The 15,895-nt window shown below is 44.7% G+C and overlaps 1 protein-coding gene across 5 annotated transcripts in view; it reads left to right on the top strand.

The window, feature by feature from the left end:
* Positions 1–15,895, top strand: part of LOC122551427 (neuropilin-2-like) — a 105,824-nt gene that overhangs the window by 46,315 nt on the left and 43,614 nt on the right. For all 5 annotated transcript variants that reach the window (XM_043693315.2, XM_087988881.1, XM_043693317.2 and 2 more), the window contains 3 exons: positions 1,394–1,549; positions 12,563–12,707; positions 15,442–15,800. In XM_043693315.2, coding sequence (XP_043549250.1) covers positions 1,394–1,549; positions 12,563–12,707; positions 15,442–15,800 — 660 coding nt within the window. The remainder of the gene's footprint in view (positions 1–1,393; positions 1,550–12,562; positions 12,708–15,441; positions 15,801–15,895) is intronic.

Raw genomic sequence — 15,895 nt, forward strand, 5'->3', positions numbered from 1 at the left:
ACCAACAAACATCCACATCCTTCCACAGTCAGACATTATCCTGACCTGCAAATATAATGCAGAAAATGCTGAAACTCCCTCCCTGACTTCACTGTGTGTGTGGGAATGTGTATGTATATATGTGCATGTGTGTGTATATATGTGCATGTGTTGTGTGTGTGAGTCTGTCCATCCAGGTGTGTGAATCCAGGTGAGGTGTGTATGTATGTCGATATATGTGTGCATATCTATATATATGTGTGTGTGTGTGCATGTGCACACACGATACATATGTTTTTGTATGCATGTGTGCACGTGTGTATCTGTTTGTGTGTGCATGTGTGTGTGTTTGTGTGTACATACGCGGCACATGTTAGCATATGTGGCATGTGTTTGTGTGAACGTGTGTACATTTGTGTGTGTGCGTGTGTATTTGTGTATGCATGTTTATTGTGTGTGTATATATACCTAAGCCGCCATTGACCACCAGCTTAACAATTAGGAATGGGGACCTAATATCAATGACATCCACGTATCCAGAATGAGTTTTTAAAATGGTGAGAGGAAGTCACACCTTAATAATCAGGAGGTGATTCAAGGCAGCAACAAGTTACAGCTCTTGGGAAAGTCTAAATTGGCTGGTGTTCTGCTTTCCTACTAAAGGACTTTAAGATTCTGTAAAGGTTTGCTCTGGCAGAAAGTTATAATGCAGGAAGAATTGAAAACCAAGAATCATGTTTATAAAACAGACCCAGTAAATCCATCAAGGAATTGAGGAGAGAACTCTTCAGGCAGAGAGGATGAGCATGTGTGAATGATCACAGAGAATACCATTGATGTGTTTGAGGAGAAGCCAGTTCATTTCATGTGGGAGAGAGGAAGGAGTGGGAGATTATGGTGACAGGATGAGATGAAGTAAATAGGAAAAGGTTATTGTAGAACATATACACTGCCACAGACCTGCATGTTTTAATACAGTACCCTGCAAACTGGAGACAGACAGTTGAATTTTGTTGTGGTTTTACCCTGGTTACAATTGCTGATTGATTATGACTGACATCGAGACCTGGATTATTAAGTCACTCTGCAGTTTTCTGAAGAGCTTGAGTCCTCAGGTTTTTAGGACCTGAGGGTTTTGGTTTATCTTGAAGGAATAACTTTAAGGTTTCCAAGCCGGTTTGCATTGTTTTATTGAGGGGTAGGTCAATAAAAGGATTCAGCATGTCTTTATTTTGGGTAAAGTGCAGGCCATTGAAAATATCATCCTTCCCGCTCTGAATTTTGAGCACCAACCCAACCTGACAAGGTCAATTACCTTTGAAGAACAAAGTGCCTAAATTAATTTGATTTGTCTGAAAATGTGTGTGGTTTCTTTTGGGGAGTGTAATGTCTCAACCTCCTCTTTTTGTTCCAGGTGGATCTCGGGATATTGAAAATTGTGACTGGCATTGCCACCCAGGGGGCTATCTCTGTAGATACAGCCAAGATTTATTTTGTTAGCACCTACAAGCTGGAAGTGAGCTCCAATGGAGAAGACTGGATGGTCTATCGCCAAGGGAAGAACCACAAGGTAATGGCAGACTGATTTATATTCAGCAGAACTGAACCTAGGCAGTTAAAAGAGGTCAGGATGCTGATCAACCGTGATTTGATACATCCAATTCCAGCCTCGGGCAATTGTCTGTGTGGAGTTTGCACACTCTCCCCACGTCTGCGTGTGTTTTCTCTGGGTGTTGCGGTTTCCCCTCACAGTCCGAAGATGTGTAGGTTAGTTGGATTGGCCATGGGAAATGCAGGGTTACAGGGATAGAGGTGGGTCTGTTTGGGATGCTGTTTGGAGGGTCAGAGTGGACTCAATGGGATGAATGGCCTGCTTCTGCACTGTGGGGATTCTACGATCTTCCCCCAAAATAGCTGTGAATGGTATGGAGCGTGTTAAAAGGTTACGCAGTTATGAAACTGGGACTCAGGTGGACAGCAATATTTAGAGATTCCCAGGATTCCCTATCTCTGTTGTGAACGTTGAACAAAATGGATCAAGATGGGCGCTATTATCAGCCAATACCAGGAAGAGTGATGTTGTTTCAAGTCAAGGTGGTTAGCGACTCAGAGGGAAGTTAGTGGTGTTCCTATGTACCTGCTGCCCTTGCCCTTCTCAGTGGTGTTTGGAAGATTCTGACAATAGAGCTTTGGTGAGTGGTTACAGTCTATCTTGTAGATACACTTGCTACTGTGCATCAGTGGTGGAGTGGTTAATGTGGTAGATGTGGTGCCAATCAAACAGGCTGCTTTGACTTGGATGGTGTTGAGTGTAGTGGGAGCTGCACTCATCTAGACAAGAGGGGGGAATGTTCCATCACACTCCTGACTTATGTCTTGTCAATGGTGGGTAGACTTTGGGGAGTCAGGAGGGGAGTTACTTCCCAAAGAATTCCCAGGTTCTGACTTCCTCTTGGAGCCATAGTATTTATATGGCAATTGCAGTTAAGTTACTAGTAAGCCCCCACAATGGTAATGTTGAAGGATTCAACAATGCTATTAAATATCAAAGAGAGATGGTTACGTTTTCCCTTGTTGGAGGTAATCATTGCCTAGCATTTTTGTGGTGTGAATGTCGCTTGCCTCTTATCAGTCTTGTTCTATTATGAGTCGAGAGTGTGGTGCTGGAAAAAGCACAGCAGGTTAGGCAGCATCTGAGGAGTGGAAGAATTGATGTTTCGAGCATAAGCATCAGGAATCAGTAGTAAGTTGCTGGTTGTGAAGGTTTTCCCTGATGAAGGGCTTATGCCCGAAACATTGATTCTCCTGCTCCTCGGATGCTGCCTGACCTGCTGTGCTTTTCCAGCACCACACTCTCGAGTCTAATCTCCAGCATCTGCAGTCTGCGCTTCCTCCTAGTTCTATTGTGACCAAATCAATGAAAATACATCATGGATCAAGAAATAACTTTATAAAATCAAACAGTAAGCAGAAGTGAGAAGTTTGCGAAAAGCCTTCCTAACCATCTTTGAGTAAAATGCTGATGACAGGACTTTCCCTTGGGTGTGAAGGATCCCAGATTATATTGCAAACATCAAAACCTAGCAGCAACGAAGGAATTAGAAACAAGAACAGCTGATCTTTTGTCTAGACAAGGTGGATTTCCTTGTACAAATAGAACTCAGTAAATAGTTTGAGGAATGTGAACCTTAGCACTTGCTTTGCTCCGTCTCACACATTCCCACTTAAGGCATTAATCCTGTCAACATGTCAGTCACTTGTTTAGTTCTCCCTGCTATTTTCTGGGAGGCCCATGGCTCAGTTCAGTGTCACTGTGCTTGAGGGAATTTAGCAGTTGGTTGGGAGTTTGCGAGAGTCAATATGGATTGAGGTGGGCAGCGGAGCATGGGATGGCGAATGAAGTGGTGAGAGGGGATAGTGGGGGAGGGGTGGACGGGGCAAGGAAGTACCTTCCCCAGACCGTTGTTCACTGACAGTCTCTGATCAGGTAGCAGCAGCTGGGCGCTTAACGTCAGTGTTTGCTTCTTGTGGGTTTCTAAGGGAAGTCTGTGGTTATGCCATTGTCAGCTGGAGACACAACGTTGTGACAAGTGAAGCTTCTGCAGGAGGGAAACTGCAACCTCCAGGTGACGGGAAATGAGAGTTTCCGCGTTTATAGCATCTTTCATGCCCTCGGTGTTGCTAAGCAATTTACAGCCAAATGAGTCTCTTTGTGATGTTGGGAAATATGGTGGCTAAGCTTCGGCTCCTGGAGACAGCAATGCACTGAAGATCTGACAATCAGATCCATTGATGAAGGGGATACATTCACAAGAGCATATCAGATAGGAGTAGGAACAGACCATTGGATGTTTGAAATTGCTCTGCTTTTCAAAGATATGGCTGATGATCCACCCTGCTGTCCTGTTCCATATCACTTGATTCCCATCATTTCCAAGAGTTTATTGCTCTCTGTCTTGAATATAATCAATGACTGAGCATCCACAGCCTTCTGGGATAGAGAATTCCAAAGATTCAAAAACTCTTTGTATGAAGCCATTTTTCCATTTCTCAAGTCCAACCCTTTAACTTGAGACTCCATTTATTTGGCTTCTCGATGAGGGGAAACAGCCTTACAGTGCCCAGCCTCTCAAACTCTGGAAGAACTTCATACATTTGAATGCGGTCAGCTCTAATATTCTTTCCTAATTTCTGGGGGATATAGGACTGACCACTCTATTCAATCTCTCTTCGTAGGATATTCCCCACATCCTAGGAATCCTAGTGAACCTTCATTGCATCCCTTCTAAGGCAAGTGTTTCCTCTCTTGGGGAAGGAGACCAAAACTGGCCACAGAACTCCAGGTGTAGTCACATTGGTTGGTGTAAAAGCTCTTCACTCTTCTATTCCGATCCCTTTGTAAAAATGAAGGTGTGCATACTAATTGTTCCCCTTATTGTTCACTGTCCCTTTGTGTTAACTTACTGGATTCCTTAACAGGAAACCCTCTGAAGACCAACATTTCTAGACTCTCGCCTTCCAAATAATATGCTACTCCTCTGTTTTCTTCTAATAGAGCTGATAACGTTGCACTTCCCCATGTTGTACTCTATTGGCCACATTCACTCAACCCCCTGTCTGTATTTCTCTGCAACCCTTATTACAGCTTCCATTTCCACTAAATGGGTAGTGTTATTACACTTGATCCCCTCACCCAGGTAATTGATATCCATGCTGCAGAGAGTTGGGGTCAAGCTATTGAATGTTTTCAGGATGCAGTTGGATATAGTTCTTAGGACTAAAGAGATCCAAGAGTATGGAGAGAAAGCAGGAACAGAGTGTTGGATGATCAGCCATGGATGTATTGAATGGCGAAGCAGGTGTCAAAGGGCTGAATGGTCTAGTCCTGCTCCTATTTTCCATGTTTCTATTTTTCCAGGGTGTAAGTAACTCTGATACCTGACTATAGTATGCTAGCCTGAAACAATCTACCCACCTTTCCTATCCATTAACAAAGCTTTCTTCCATGCGCTTTGATCCATGCTAACATATTACTTCTCCTGAGTGGGGGACAAAGGTTCCTGAAACTTCTGCAGGGTCTCCCATCAGCTTATCACTGCTCCAGCAATACATAGCCACAGAAACTCCCTAGGACCCTTGCAACCCAAGTGAGAACCGTAATATCGATCGCTAGCACCTTATCGTGAGTCGGGCCACATTGCATCCATAGGTTTCCTGCATCCAGCTTGCTCAAAATCTTTCAGTGAACCTGTCCCTTTTACAAATCCGTGTTGATTCTGCCCAATTATATTGTGATTATCTCACTATCCCCTCACCATTGTCAGTAATACACAGCAGTGAGCTCCCTGCAGCTGTTAACTAAAGCGCTGGCTAGAATTGTCACAGTCGTTACATCCCGATATCAGCAAGCTAAGGCAGATTTTTGATCATTGAAGCGGAGGAGAGTAAAAGAACAAGAGGATAGAAAGGTGAAGGTAAAGAAGGTGAATGAGAGAAGAAACTAAGGCCCTATCGTCCTTGTGGCAATAACTAGAGACATTCCTTCCTCAACCGTGACTCCCAAAGCAGATTGACTGCTCATTCATCGCATTGCTGTTTATGAGATGCGCTGACACAGGGTAAGCATTTTGCTATCCAGAGACACTCAGTGCAATAGCCTTTGATGTGTTTCACATGCATTTAGGGGTTATTAAAACAGAAATGTTATCTTTCTTACTCATCCAAAGCAATCCACAGGAGTTAATTTAATGTCTGGTTGGGAGAGATACGGGAATGTTGTTGAGTGAGGAGACTGCTGTACAAGTAGGAATGGAAAGCACTTTCAGCAGTAACCTGGCTGGAAAGCAGCCAAATGTATTGGTGTCAATAGGAGAGGGCTTTTGAATTTGATGGATGCTCCCAGTTTGTCGGGTTTCTGTTCTGCTTTTCTCCATAAAGCAAAACCACTTGCTCCCTGCTCCTCTCTCCCCCCCCCCCCACCATGCTCATGTATTTGGTAATGCAGATTTCTGATCAGTGAGATCCTATCACCCAGTTTATATTACTCAAACTTTGTTAAGCCTTGCTGGCTGTGACTTGCTCAAGTAACCATTACCTGCGTGTATGTCCTGACAGGGAGTGTTGCTAAAGTATTCCTCTGTGTGGGAGGAGGAATGCTGTGGCCAAAACTGTCTCTGATATTGGTTTGGGCCTAAAGCACGGAAACAGACCCTTTGCTCCAACCAGTCCACACTGACCATAATCCCAAACTAAACTAGTCCCACCTGCCTGGGCTTCACCCATATCCCTCCAAACATTTCTTATTCATGTACTTATCCAAATGTCTTTTAAATGTTGTAATTGAACGCACATTCACCACTTTCTCAAAAGGTTCATTCCACACGCAAACCATCCTCTGTAGAAAAAAAAATGCCCCTTTGTCTTTTTTTAATCTCTCTCCTCTCACCCTAAAAAGTGTGCCGTTTAGTCTTGAAATCCCCCACCCGAGGGAAAAGACAACTACCATTAATTCTCTCCATACATCTCATTATTTTATAAACTTCTATCAGGTCACCTATCAACCTCCTATGCTCCAGTGAAAACAGTCCCAGCATATCGAGCCTTTCTTTATAACTCAAACCTTCCATACCTGGCAACATCCTGCTCAATCACTTCTGAACCCTCTCTATCTTAATAATATTCTTCCTATAACTGGACAACCAGAACTGGACATAGTATTCCAGAAGAGGCCTCACCAATGTTCTGTGCAACTTCAACATGATTTCCCAATTCCTATACTCAAAGGACTATCTTATGAAAGCAAATGTGCTAAATGCCTTTTTAACCACCCTGTCCAAATGTGACACAAACTTCAAAGAATTATGTGATTGAACCCTCAGGTCCTTCTGTTCCACATACTACCCAAGGCCCTTCCTTATTGTATAATTGTATAAGCCCTACCGTTGTTTGTTAACCAGTATGCAATACCTCAAATTTATCCAGATTGAACTCCATCTGCCATTTTTCGGCCCATTGACCCATTTTATCAAGATCCCTTTGTAATCTTAGAAAAACTTGTTCACTGTCCAGTATGCCACCAATTTTCATGTTGTCCACAAACTTACTAACCACACCTACTACACTCTCATCTAAATATTTATATTTATATAAATGATGAACAAAACAGGACTCAGAACCGATCCCTGTGGAATACCATCTTGTGCTATGTCTGGCAATAGCCACAGGGCAGCGGCAAGAACTCTACAGGACTCTTGAAACCCAAACAGTAATATTGATCACTGCAACACCCACTATAGATATCAGCTGACTCAACCCTGAGCCCTCTCTGCTCTGGATGACCCAGGAGTGGTGATGAAGGGGAAGTCGGGGTGTACCTGTGAGGCAGAGTGAGGGTGGAGGGAGGTGCGAGGAAAGCTGGACAAAGCGGGAAGGTCACCCCTTCTGTGACAGAATGAATCAATCAAAGTTAATTCCACTCTCTTCCACTTGCATCTGTTACTCTGCAGGGTGGGAGAGGAAGTGGCTCTCATTTCTAAATCGTCTTGAGGCTTGTTAATTCTTTATTTACACTGACTTGAGTATAAAATTCCAATGTGCTGCTGTATTTTAAAGGAGATGTTAAGATGTATTGTTAAGGCAATTTTTCATTCATTACAATTAAATTGAATGGAGAGAGCTGCAGTCCTTTCAGTAAATGGAAAAATATAGAATCCATAAATGATTCTAACTGAACTATCGAACCCTTAAATAAAAGTCAGAGAAATGGATTTTAGACCACAATCACATCAGCCTTCAAATAGTGAAGCGGGCTCTTGGTGTCAAATTACCTATTCTTTCCCCTGTTTCTGATGACCTTAAGATCTTATGACCTCTAGCAACCAGATGGATGCACAGTTGCTGCTGGTTAGACAGAATGTTCCCAAAAATCTAGCTGGTGGTGGTGTTGGCAGGACCTGATGTGTCCTGACAGATAGTTTCATACCCCTTCCTGCAAGTGCAGCTGGTCTCTCAAGACTCTATGAACCCGGTGTAACAACAGTGGGTTGCCAACTCCAGATGGGTGTATTTCTGGAGGGCTTTGCACTTGGCGTCCCACCTCAAAGTGTCCCCACCCCTTACCCCTCCACCCACCCAATGCTGCTACGATTGGACTGTACGCTCCAGGTGCACCCTTGCCCTTAGCTAACCGGAAACATACATGGGAATGTAGAAAATAGGAAAAGAAGTGAACTATTGGGCCCATTGAACATGTTGTGCCAATCAATATGGTCAGAGCTGATCCAACAAAGGAGACAGACATTCCGATGCCTGATTGGACTGACATTCAAATGGGTTCCTTTTCCCTCAATCTTGAACGTTTTGCTTACTAAGACTTCAAGGTAACGAAAAGTATATTTTCCAGTCCCTCTGATTTACCTGCTGGATTTTTCCACATGACAGCATCCAGGCCATTCATTTTCAACTTCTGGAAACTCCACGGTAATCCTGAAAGCCTTGGCAAGTGTTATTCTTGCAAAATGGCTGTGGCGTTTACTTACCTTTACTGCAATCCCCTCAAGAATCACTTGAGAGAGGGAGCACGTCCAAAGTGTTCTGTAAATATTAATGTTTCCTCTTGTTCACGTCGGAATGTTTGGTTTGGGGCCCGGCATCTTCTCCAAGTCCCAAACATTTCTCAGCCCAGAGGGAAATATCGCTCAAAGAAATTAAGTAATATTTGGAAACAAACATTGTTGTCCTCCATTTTGAAGGATACAGGACGTGTTGGAGCAGTATATACCATTCTCAATTAGATTATTTACAGTGTGGAAACAGGCCCTTCGGCCCAACAAGTCCACACTGACCCGCCGAAGCGCAACCCACCCAGACCCATTCCCCTACATTTACCCCTGCACCTAACACTACGGGTAATTTAGCATGGCCAATTGACCTAACCTGCACATTTTTGGTCTGTGGGAGGAAACTGGAGCACCCGGAGGAAACCCACGCAGACATGGGGAGAATGTGCAAACTCCACACAGTCAGTCGCCTAAGGCAGGAATTGAACCCAGGTCTCTGGCGCTGTGAGGCAGCAGTGCTAACCACTGTGCCACCATGCTGTCCATTTGTTTCTTTCCTTCTTGGAAAACCTTGAAAGAAATCAACTTATTATGATCAATGGGCAATTTAGACTGTGTTAACTGGGATAAAATTGGAAGGGAGAGACCCAGAGGTTGCTAAGGAAATTGAGTGAAAATTAAATTGGATTGAGACATTTGTGAGTTCCGGTTAGTGAACTAGGGGTGGGGAGGCTACAGGCGGTCTTTTTGTGAAAAACAAAGATGTCTTTTCAGGAATAAGATCTGTACACAATCTATTGAAACATGACTTTGAACCAAACGACAAAGAAAGAATCAGGCTAGATGCCAAGTAAACTTTCCGGCCCGTGACTTGTGATGTTTTATGAAAGTAACTGGGGCAGCAAGGGACCTTCTTGCATGAGGCTGGAAGGTTTCCTAAAGGACAAAGTTTTCACTGACACCTCTTGGCTATAGCAGGTGCTCTTGAAAAATAGGTCCCTGTGGAAGACATAATCCTTCAATGCAATGGAACCAATTTAATAGCATATACGCTATGTTAAACAGGCCCGGGATAGACAAGCAGGAGAGAGGCATTGAAATATTATGTGATTTAACAGGATTGTCATCACTTTGCAAGTTCTTACCTTGCAGATTTTAAATTCAGAAGTGCAAACAGAATATATGTACAGTTTCCAAGCGTGAAATATTCCGCCCTTCATCCTTTCATGGATCACAATAGGATTGTACCATAGTGTTCAATGAATTGGGGTCTGGATAATGAGATCAAGCCCTTTGAATGGTGATAAGATTGTCCCTTTCAAATTGGACTCCTGATGTAGTGATCAACTCACCAAGACCCAAGTGGAACTTCCATTGTAATGTGGGTCTCAATGATGACTGGGATTGCTGTTGGAAATCCACCTCCTTTCTTTAGGTAGAATTCCCTGTGTAGACTCTTTATCCCAGCCCATCACACCCAAATCTACTTAAATTCTTAATTGATCACCACCCCCCTTCTGAGATGCTTGCAGAGTTTAGACTCGAATGGCACCAGAAACCAAACATCCAGCACAGAAGCGATAGAAAGTACAAAAGAATTTTCCGGAAGCTTTTGGAGTTGGGGGAGGAGAGGTGTGGGGCAGTTAAAAAACAGGCCAAAGACAAGGACCTGAACAAGACTGTTGTGCATGGAGAGCAAACACACACACATGCTCCCTCAATGGAAAATTCTGGAATGTCGACTTCTGATTACATTTTAAACAGAAAAGAAGCCAGTAAATCTCCTCACACTGAAACCATGCTGCCTGGGTAACTGTAGCTTTGTTCCAGCTTAAAAAAGACTAATGTTCCACCAGATTTCCTCAAATTCATTTCATCCCAGAGGTACTGTGTTGGAAAGGTTAAGAGTTGTAAGTAAAATTCATCAGTTCCAGCAGCGCTCAAATGCATAATTAGCCCATTTATATTCACCTTGTCTGCTCGGATCCAGCCTAAATTAACTGCTCCTTCAAAGCAGAGTGGGTTTTTTTTAACTTTTATACCAGAACCTTGGGCTGCAGATTTCTTGCTTCTCTCTTACAGTCGTCACCCGTGAGCAGCCTGAATGAGACTCGAGCTGCCCATTACACCAAATACTGCTGCTTTGACCTTCAGATGGGGAGCTGGTGATGTATCCGACAGTGTTTAACGATCAGCAGTGGATTTTCAAATTACTGCTTATAAATTAACCACCTCCACACATCCCAAACTGCATGTCATCCCAAAGCCCTAGTTTCTCAATGGGGAAGTGGGATGTTGGGGAAGAGCCAGGGCTGGGGACTGGGTAAAAATTGTCACTCTGCCCAGCTTGACTTCTCAACTTGCACCTTCTGTGAACTCATCATTTGACAACAAGCCAACTGACCTGGTCTAGTGGTGTTGGTCTTGAACTGCCTTCATTCGGACTTTTTAGGAGCTAAACTGTTGTTTGCCAATGTAACTCAGAAGATCAGGAATCGGGTCCTCATGACCTGTCCCTGGAGCTTGGCTGGTTGTCCACTCGGAGGTGAAGAGAATGAAGGGTAGTGGGGAGTGGAGTGTAAACGAAGCCCCATTACTAAGGGGCTGTGAATACCTCAAGACACATTCGAGTAAAGGATGCAACACCCATCAAACCATAAGACAGCTGAATATCAAAAGAGCCATTCGGTCACTTTTTTGCATTTAATTGCTGATTGCAAGTTTCAGCTCCTGGCTTCATTTCTGAGGCCAGTGTAAAGGACCCACCCGGTTTTCTGTGTGTTGAACTTAACAGGAGGGAATTCCATTAATCTCTCAGGATTTCCAAACACTGGGCCATTTTCCTTCCTACATTCCATGCCAAATATCCAGGTGCTGAAGGGGGTGGATTCCTGCTTACAAGTCACATAGAGGTCCGTGTGACCAAACCGTTGGACTCACATGCAGGCAGGTAGATACATATGTCTGCTGGCAGCTATGGACAGATAGACAAACAGATACATATATATTTAGAGAGGCATGCACACAGATACAGACAATACATACACACAGATTTGACCTTAGAGGTGCACACATACAAATGGATTAAAATATAATGGCCCATATTTTATGATGAATCATAGAATCCTTACAGGCCATTCGGTTCATTGGGTTCACATCAACCCTCTGAAGAGCATCTTACCCTATCCCTGTAACCCTGCATTTCCCATAGCCAATTATCCCTGTAACCCTGCATTTCCCATAGCCAATCCATCTAACCTGCACATCTTTCGACTGTGGGTGGAAACACACGCAGATGCAGGGTGAACGTGCAAATTCTACACAGACAGTAACCCAAAGGTGGAATTGAACTGAGGTCCCTGACACTGTGAGGCAACTACTAAGCTATCATGCCATTCCAAGGAACGAATTACACTCTCTGTTATCTGGGTCAGCAGACATCCTGCAGAACAATTGGTGGGAATTAGGGTATACTCTTGCTACTAGTGGGTGTCTGCTCCAATGCAGTGCCCTCTGAGGGGACCTGTGTGAACAGCAAGAGCACCAGCCAAATTCTTTATTCCTCATCCATTCAAGTTGGAGAATCCTCACTGAAACGCGCAGAGCTTAAACCAGGAAGCATAAAGCAAGAAATATAAATCAAATTTCAATCATGTACAGAAAGTGAAATAAGCTATTAAAAGAGAAAGAAGAAAAAAGTGGAAAGAAAGTTATAGATAAAGGGAAAATTGTCCAAGTGTCAAGAACTGCAGTATGTGAAATCATTCCATAAAGTTGCTTATGTCAACGTTCTCTTTAATTTATCTGTTACCAACTAAGTCTGAAATTGGGTATGGAGCGTTCCCGAATAGAATGTGAAAGATTGGCTCCCGATCACTTTGCAATGGTTACTTTTGTCTTCATGCGTTCTTTCTCTCTCTTTGAGTAACAGCAGAGCACTTTACAATGGGAGAGGAGTTGAGACGTATGTCCAGAGGATTGTGGGCCCATGTTAACTTGTACTGATGCACTCGTTCCTTCCCTAGTTGTTTCCCGCCAACACGGATGGAAACGAGGTGGTCCTGAACACACTGACACCGCCCGTCCTGGCTCGCTTTGTTCGCATCCGGCCTCAGATTTGGAAAAACGGAATTTCGATGCGTTTCGAGCTCTACGGTTGCCAGATTACAAGTAGGTCTCCGTCTCTCATCTCCCGTCTCTCATCTCCCGTCTCTGTCTCTCATCTCCCGTCTCTGTCTCACATCTCTGTCTCCTGTCTCTCATCTCCCGTCTATCATCTCCCATCTCTCATCTCCCGTCTCTCATCTCCCATCTCTCATCTCCCGTCTCTGTCTCTCATCTCCCGTCTCTGTCTCCCGTCTCTTATCTCCCGTCTCTGTCTCTCGTCTCTGTCTCCCGTCTCTGTCTCCCGTCTCTCATCTCCTGTCTCTCATCTCCCGTCTCTGTCTCTCATCTCCCGTCTCTGTCTCCCGTCTCTCATCTCCCGTCTCTATCTCTCATCTCCCGTCTCTGTCTCCGTCTCTCATCTCCCGTCCCTCATCTCCCGTCTCTCATCTCCCGTCTCTGTCTCCTGTCTCTGTCTCCCGTCTCTCATCTCCCGTCTCTCATCTCCCGTCTCTCATCTCCCATCTCTCATCTCCCGTCTCTGTCTCTCATCTCCCGTCTCTGTCTCCCGTCTCTCATCTCCCGTCTCTGTCTCTCGTCTCTGTCTCCCGTCTCTGTCTCCCGTCTCTCATCTCCCGTCTCTATCTCTCATCTCCCGTCTCTGTCTCCGTCTCTCATCTCCCGTCTCTGTCTCCCGTCTCTGTCTCCATCTCTGTCTCCCATCTCCGTCTCCCGTCTCTCATCTCCCGTCTCTGTCTCCCGTCTCTGTCTCCGTCTCTCATCTCCCGCCTCTGTCTCCGTCTCTCATCTCCCATCTCTGTCTCCCGTCTCTCATCTCCTGTCTCTGTCTCCCGTCTCTGTCTCCGTCTCTCATCTCCCGCCTCTGTCTCCGTCTCTCATCTCCCATCTCTGTCTCCCGTCTCTCATCTCCTGTCTCTGTCTCCCGTCTCTCATCTCTCGTCTCTGTCTCCCGTCTCTGTTTCCTGTCTCCCTTCCAAACATCTGATCATTGCCCACACTTTACTTCCCTGCCAACTAAGAAAGCACATGCTGGGATTGGTGAATGGCCTTCGCAGTGTCTGTTAACTCATCACTGATTGGAAGGTGAACGTGCGAGGGCGTGTTCGTGCGCCAGTTGAGGTAGTAAAGAAGCCATGGGTTTTTGCACTAATCCTCTCCCATTTCGTAAGTTTTGTGATCATAAGTTTGGCAACGTGTGTAATTGCAGCAGGAGTAGGCCTTTGTGTCTGCTTCTCCATTCATGGCTGATGTTCTACCTCAAAAGGCATTTTCCCTAGATCCTTTATTATCCTTATTCCCTTGAACTCTTTATTAATCTCTGTCTCAATGACTGAGTTCTTTGCCTCTGGGGTAATGAATTCCATCGCCTTCACACTGTTGTACACCTCCTCATCTCAGTCCCAAATGGCCTTCCTCCTTGTCTGAAACTGTGTCCGGGTTCTAAATCCACCCAAGTCTGGGCAAATATCCGACCTGTATTGAGCCTATTGAACCCTGTAAGAATTGCATATGTCTCTAGATGTTCTAAGGAGGAGGAAGAAGGGGAGAGAGCCAGAAAAATACAGGAGGTTACATTTTCTTCATTTAGCCATATTTATCGAGGGTGGGCATCACTGGCTGGGGCAGCATTTATTGCCCATCGCTGAATGGCTTGAGAAGGTTCAAGTGAACCATCATCTGAGTGGTTTGCTCAGTCATTCATTAAGCTACAGAGGGACCTGGACATGAATCGCATGAAGTTAGGACACAGATACAGCAAGTGCAAGGCAAATGGAATGTTGTTGTTTAATCCAGTTGGAATGGACTATAAATGTAAGGAGGTTTTACTGCAATGATGCAGTGCATTGGTGAGATCACATCTGGAGTACTGTATCCAGTTGTGGCCTCCTTATTTCCTCAAAGACATAGTAGCTTTATATATTTTTATATAGCTTTATATATCAAGAAGGTTCACTCGAATCACTGCCGGGATGAAAGGCTTATATTCTGTAGAAAGGGTAGGCCTATATCCACTGGAGTTTTGAAAAATGAGAATTGATTGCATTGAAACACTGGATAGGCTGGACACTCCAGAGGATTTTTACTGGTGAGAGGAAGACTAAAATAAGAGGACATATTTTCAAGAATTAAAGCCCTCTCCCACTTAAGACAGAGACTCAAAGCATCGCTAGAATGTGGAGCTTTCCCCTTTGGAAGGTAATGGAGGCTGGGTCTTTAAATTTGCTCAAAGCTCAGTTCAACTTTTGATGGACAGGGGAATCAAGGGCAAAGGGGAACAGACAGGAAACCACAACAAGATAAGCCACGATCTTATTGAATGATGAAGCAGTCTGAAAGGGGCAAATTGGCCTACTCCTGCTCTTATATCCTACTTCAGAGGCAAGTCAACTCTGTTATTTCTGAATCTGGAGCCGCAGCTCCACTGGATCAAGAAAGGATGGCCGTTTTCCTTCTCTGAAGGACTTTAGTGACAATCCAGTTGTTTCATGACCTCTATTATTGATTTGAAATCACATCTGAGGAGTTACTAGTCCAGTACCATAACCACTTTGCTGCTGGTATCTAGTCACAGAGCTCAGGATCAAGTTGTTCGGAAGTGTGGGCCACTAAAGTCAGAATGAAAGCAATTGTGAATTGTTCAAGAGGCCAGAGCACCGTGATCTTGCAGGGTCACAGGGTTGGTATGTAGGTAAGGAATAGTAAAGACAGTAGGATATTATTAGAAGCAACTTAGAGTTGTGAATTGGTTGAATAGCCAACACTCTGTCTCTTTTAACAGATGCACCGTGCTCCGATATGCTGGGAATGCTGTCTGGCATTATCCCTGACTCCCAGATCACAGCCTCCTCTACTCGGGACTACCACTGGTCGCCAGGCAGTGCCCGGCTCATCGCCAGCCGATCCGGTTGGTACCCACGGCAACCTCACCCTCCGCCCGGCACGGAGTGGCTCCAGGTGGCCTTGCCCACGCCGAAGACCGTCAGTGCCATCATCATCCAGGGGGCGCGCGGAGCTTCGGTCATGGATGGTGGGACAGGAGGGGAGAACAAGGCTTTTGTACGGAAGTTTAAGTTGGCGTACAGCATGAATGGAGCCAACTGGACATTTGTAAAGGAATCTGGAGGATCACGGCATAAGGTGCGGCCCTCAATTTCTTCCATTTCTTTTTGCAAAGCGTTTGTGCCTAATAAGATTGACCACTGTGTACCTAAAGGTAGCACAGGACCCAGTCA

This window comes from Chiloscyllium plagiosum, unplaced genomic scaffold, assembly GCF_037043375.1.
Source record: "Chiloscyllium plagiosum isolate Xiang-an unplaced genomic scaffold, Cpla_swu_hap1 HiC_scaffold_7, whole genome shotgun sequence".
Taxonomy (NCBI): domain Eukaryota; kingdom Metazoa; phylum Chordata; class Chondrichthyes; order Orectolobiformes; family Hemiscylliidae; genus Chiloscyllium; species Chiloscyllium plagiosum.